This window comes from Arachis duranensis, chromosome 6, assembly GCF_000817695.3.
Source record: "Arachis duranensis cultivar V14167 chromosome 6, aradu.V14167.gnm2.J7QH, whole genome shotgun sequence".
Taxonomy (NCBI): domain Eukaryota; kingdom Viridiplantae; phylum Streptophyta; class Magnoliopsida; order Fabales; family Fabaceae; genus Arachis; species Arachis duranensis.
In genome coordinates, this window is record NC_029777.3 from 32030498 (window position 1) to 32036960 (window position 6463).

At 28.7% G+C, this 6463-nt stretch overlaps 1 protein-coding gene across 1 annotated transcript; it reads left to right on the forward strand.

The window, feature by feature from the left end:
- The first annotated feature begins 2465 nt into the window (after positions 1 to 2465).
- On the forward strand, positions 2466 to 3114 carry LOC107493533 (small polypeptide DEVIL 16-like). The gene has a single exon (XM_016114622.3). It carries the CDS (start codon positions 2582 to 2584, stop codon positions 2795 to 2797), a length of 216 nt encoding a protein of 71 aa, XP_015970108.1. The 5' UTR covers positions 2466 to 2581; the 3' UTR covers positions 2798 to 3114.
- The last annotated feature ends 3349 nt before the right edge of the window (positions 3115 to 6463 follow it).

The window sequence follows — 6463 nt, forward strand, 5'->3', positions numbered from 1 at the left end:
TTACCTTTTTCTTTCTCTTCTCTCTCATTCTCTATCTCTTTCTACCTTTTTAGTCTACAAAAAATAAAATTAATAAAGTAATATAATTTAAATAAATTCATAAAACTATAAAAAATACATTAAATTTATAATTAAATATAATTAAAAAAAATAATCTCGTAATATTTATTCACATAAAAAATATAATATTATTGTATACATATTTTTTAATTTTTTATTTAGTTTCAGATTTTCACCACTTATCTTTTATTTCAATCTACATTTTTATTTCGATTCTTTCAAATATTTATTACATATAATTTGGAGAAATACTAGTATTGTGATTAATAATTATTAATTAGAATCAAGATTTAATTATTTAAATAAAATAATTTTACATAAACTAATAAGTATTAAAATTAATTATTAGTAAAAAATTAAACTCTTTTACATAAACTAATAACTAAAAATCTTATCGGGATCCTTACCTTCTTAATCGATGGAAATTTTTATTCTCTACAACTTTTTTATAAAAATAGTTTAATTTTATAAATATTTTCTGTCATAATTTATAATGTCAAGACAAAATCGAAGGCATTTTCAAAAAATTTACATTCTCGGACAAAAACACTAGTATTTACAAATTACAAACTGTAAAGATACTAAACCAACCAAAAGGTATGCATGATGAAGACTCCCATGGGAAAAGGTATCCTCAAACCCACTAAAAAGGCTTTGCAAAAAAAAAAAACATATGTCCCTTGAAGTAGACCTATGCCTAATTAACTTGTTAACGTCACCAAACATAACACAAAACCTGCTTAATTTGTGCACCTCACTTTCTTGTCAAATAATCCCCCACCAATATCGTTATCTCTTTGGCAAAAAACACAAGTTTGGGTGCAAGTTTCTTAATCCGACTATGGCTATCAAAACGGTTGAATGCATGCTTGCAAAGGAACACACTGACCCAAATGAAGCAATGATTAAGTTAGTAAAACTTGTATCTTTCTCATTTTATGCAATGGAATTAGCACATGAAGGTAGAAGAGTAATTTGAAGAAGCCAAAATATAATAAGGAACCGTTCTATAGACATATATTATTACAACTTGCAAGCGTGACCATACATATTGTTTCATCGATGAGAATTTCATGTCACGGTTTCCACAAACAATGTTGCAACATTATTAAGAAAAGAAAAAGAAGAAAAAGAAAAAGAAAAGTTGCATTATGCTTGTATGTCACTAGATTCTAAGAGCAAAAAACAATATCATTAGGGGTATCATATAGGCACTCTAAATATGCAGTTTTTGCTATCTCTATCCATTTTATTGCATATGCAAGGCGTATACATTGGCTGGGCCACCATTTGTATCTTTCCTAGTTGGCAAAAGGGATTAGTACTTAGGACTTCATTAACAATTTAGCCCTTTGATCCAAGAATTCTAAGTCACTACTACTATTATAAGGAAGGGTTATAGTTGTCATCGATCCATAAAATAAAGTATATTGTATGTCATCTAACTAGCTTTTTTGTTTTCATAATTATTTAAATAGAGAAAGTATACTAAACTAAAATTCCTCAAACAATATTATAGCTAATATTTATCACTTAAATTGAACATTAAAAAAACCCTCTAAAACTAAAAATAATTAAAACATCCAAAAGTCAAATAAAAAAATATTTGAAAGTCAAATAAAATAAAACTAATTTAGGGTATAGAATTTATGATATAGGATTTGGAATATAAGGTGGTCAGAAGTAGCAGTAGTAGTTGACTGAGACCAGAGATAGTCCACGATGGTGGTCGCCGAGGGCAGTGGTGATTGATGGTAGTAATAAAATTATGATGGTGAAAGAAAAAAAATAAAAAGGTAAAAATTAATTGAAGATAAATAATTTTTTTTATATTGATTGAAATTGACTGATTAATTATTGATTTTTTAATTTTATTCATTTAAATAATAGTGGTTAATATCAATGATAATCACTCATATAATTATTTTTTATTGATGATAATGTGAAAAAAAATATATTATATTCTAATTTAATCTTACCAGAAATACGTTATTGTCAAATTTGGCATTAAATGCTTGTCTTGCATGTGATATTTTTTTCCTATGAAACATTTCAACATAGTCCAACATCAAGAACCAAGAGTACTAACATAAGAATTTACCCTTTTCAGAAATTAAAAAAAAAAAGAGCTCACACACAACATTAAGTTGCACAAAATTTAGTTCATAATCTTTATATAGGAAATCCATGATTATACTTAATAAGATGACCTTTTATTTTTACGTTTTTTCTGGCATTTTGGTTGTGAATGAGATTAATGTAGTATAATATGAAGGAGGGTAAAATATATAGCAACGTTGGCCCATTCCATTTACATATAGTTTTTTTTTTCTCTGACAACTTGTGGGATTGGAATAGTAACACAGTCCATAGTCCATACTTGATCTAGAAGACCCAGAATTGATTACCCAAATAGACATAAATATATATCTCTATTCTTTTGCTATATAAACACCTTTGTGGAAGCAGAGAGCAGTAGTAGTACTACACACAAGAACATAAAATAAATTCACTTCATGTAATGGCAGTGAAAGAAAGTAACACAGGCCAAAACCAAAATAATAACAATAATAATACAAGTAGTAATCAGCAGAAGCAAGAACAAGAAGGTTGTGATCCTTGCAAGTCTTTTGGGCAGAAGTGTAGCCACCTTGTGAAGAAGCAGAGAGCCAAATTCTACATTCTACGCCGCTGCGTCGCCATGCTTTTGTGCTGGCACGAGCGCGCCGACCACTGAAGATTCTCAAGTCTCAACTCAATTCAGGGCAGGAAGTAGAGCAGTAAATTGGTCAAGTATCATCGTCTTTTAATTTCTTTTTACCCTTTTATTGTGATCATTATTATAAGATTTGTGAAACATAAAATTGGGTACTATGCCATAATAGTAGACATTGTTACTTTTTATGATTGATTCCTTATCCAACTACATTGTTCTGTGTGTAATTAATTATGTGCAGCTAACATGTGAGGAAGCGGGTAAGATCCGTTTCAACTCTCAGAATTATTGCTGAGTAGATCTCCCTTCATGTCTTAGAGTTTTATTATTCTCAGCTCAAAGGCTTCACTCATATGAGATTCTGAATTACAAAGTTATATATGAAAATATAAAGGTTTTTCAATTTAATTTTAAGTTTTACTTCATGAGGCTACATTATTGCCTTTTCTATAAACTCAGATAGCCCCCCCATTTTTTCAGGTGGGTTTCCTTACAATTAATTAATGTCCTAAGGACAAGGTTCTAACTTTTCGAGTCTTAATTTCTTGGCCCCTCTGATCTGTGTTTCTCTGGTGCATATTTCTCGTGGAAGAGTAGGCAGTGACTAATTAGTAAAAATTTACTTTAGGAAAAAATAAAATAAAATAAAACAATGTACTTGTAAGAAACTCTAACTTGAATTGTGAAATTATTATAGGTGTCTGAATTTAATTTTGATACACTGAAAACGTAAAGTATATATATAACTTTTATAAAGAAAAGGGTTACAACTTGGCAGTTGCTGGTTCAGTGAGAGTAGGATGGAGCAGAGACCTTCAAAATTCAATAATATAAAAGTATAGTATTATTATTATTAGTTAAAAAGAGTAGGACTAAAAATTGTAACTTGTTTTATGCAACAAATAATCATCGTAATAATGCATTACACACCTTCAAAATCAAATATGATTTGTCAATTTTTCAAAAGCATCTAATCACAATGGTCCTTGTGCTAAGGAAACATGAGACAATGTTGATCAAATCTCAAAATCATTTAATTTCTTCGGTCCATATAACTTTTTGAACCCTTTATTTTCTATAATACTTTGTATCCCCAAATCCCACACCATTTACTATAATAATAATATCATATAGGTTAAATGTGTTTGGATCCAAGCAACAAATGAGTGAATTCAACACTCAAGGAATTAAACTAGAAAGTTGGAAAATTAATTTAAAATATTATGTTATTTTGTTAAGTTATGTTATTAATGACTTTGTCTTTGATAGACCGTAGGAGAATCTTGGATCTTGAATTCTTGATGGTCATTAATAATAAAAAACTTACGAATAATAGAATTATACTTCTATCTTTATTTCGAACATTTTCCTTTTAAACCATAATTTTTAACATATAAGATGCTCTGCCTTCTTACGTGTTAAATTCAGTATTTAACTCTTTATGCTATTGATTATACTTTCTTATTTTTATCACTTTTCAATTACTACATATTATCTTATGGAAGAAAAATTAGCCGAGAAAAACACCAAGCAAATATGATTGTTCATTCTCCAGTCAACAATTATAGACAACTCTCTCAAAACTATCATTCTTTGACCAGTTTTGGGAATAAAAGAGTAGTAGTTACAAATAGCACCAAATTATTTCTACTATTATGGTCCTACAAAACTCAAGTTTATTTTTCTTCATTTCTAGGATGAACACAATTCTTATAGTTAAAAAAAAAAAAGATATTTTACATGTAATTGTTTTTAAATATTAAAATGTAAATATAATTAATTACAAAACCAGTAATAAAATAGTTCAAGTTCAACCATTCGTTCATCATGGTTCTTTCAAAACTCAAAAGACTTAAAATAGTCTTTGACCCATTTGGTAAGTAGTATGTATGAGGCTGAACATTTGCAACACAAGAAACGACAACGCTAAGCGTAGAGAAAAGGTTTATGGCAATAAAGATTTGATTCGATTTGACGTGGGTGAAACTGGAACACACATGGTTGCCCAATTGCAATTAGTGAAACTTGTTCGTAGCAATTCAGTACTTTTTCCTTCGTTTATTAATTATCTTTTTAGTTAATATTGTAAAATTATGATTATTTTTAATTTAAATTTAAAAATATTAATAACAAAAATGAATTCCAAACTTGTAAAGAGCATTTATGTGGCCTGTGGGAACACATAATTCTCATTTGAAGCGAAATAGTAACAGAGTGACTCAGCATGAAACTAAATGTTCTGTGTCGTTGCTTTCTCAAAATTCTTCATCCAAACTGTTTTCCCACTCTATTCTTCTACCATGAAACTTCATAGAAATTTCCACATCTCAATTAATATATATGAGGAAGAGATTAACATATTCACTTATTTTAGGGAAATATGCTTGCAGTACACCACCAAATTCACAATTTCTGATTTTCACTATTCACTTCAATTATTTGCATATATTAGTTACCTAACTTTCTTAAGATTTTTTTTTTCGAGCTACCTCACTAAATTGCTCAGGAAAATAACAGATTGACGCCCTAGGACAATGAATAAATGGCCGTTGGGTCTGTTAGAGAAAGTGATGAGGGGTTTGAATAAACAATTTTGCTATTTCAACAACCAACACAAACAATTAGACATACTGTTAACTCTGTATGGTCTATGTGAAAACACATTTGGTGCCATTGTTGTTCCACGCACTCCGTGGGTGTCACACGAGCTATTTCCAGTTATTTTCATGTGATGTTGATAGTTAAAATTATTAACTATCTACTAATTTTTAACTATCTACTTTTAAACAAAAACAACTGTATATGAATTTTATTATAAATTTTGAAAAGTTTATACAAGTTAATTTTAATACACCTATAGTTATAAAAGAACTTTATACATATATTTAATTACATATCATAACTTAATAACTATTTTCAACAATCAATACGTGAATAATTACAAAAGAGTTTTATAGTTCAGTATATTAAAATTAAATTCCAACTTATAAATATAAAAGATTTGTCACTATATATATATATAACTATAGTGAATTCTTATCCTACTATATATATGATCGATTATCCGGATCAAACGAGATTATCATTGAGTCCTATTATGTTAATATAGTATGTATATGTATGAAAAAATAAATCCTCTGCTAAAAATGACATCATATAATATATCAACATAAAAGTCTTACAATTTATCATTAATTTTATAAAAAAAAATATACTTCCTTGAAAATTATATTTTAATTTCAAGTTAGGTCGAATCAAATAAACTTGAAGTAGAGCACTCTTAATGGAGAACACCGGGACTCAATCCAAAAAGGTTTTCAGGTTGAAGCAAATTGTGAACAGTAGTTGAAGTCCCTTAATAGAATTATGAATGGAGAAATATGGTTGGTGAAGTATAGAATATACGTAGTATATAAAGTATATGAATTGGGTCATATAGATAGCACATATTCTAAGAATACATAAAGCAAGACTAAAATGAGAAGGTAAACTTTGGTTCGCATGATGAAACATGAGTAGAAGAGTAATACAAGGAATATGGGTTAATGTACTGAATTTGGCATGAGTTGGTGATGTGAATAAAAGTAGTTGATGAATGATGTGCACAACATGATGATGACAATGCCTAATAGTTACTATATAAGCATTGCATTGCATAGGGCATCATAGTTGGGGGATGTGGGCCAA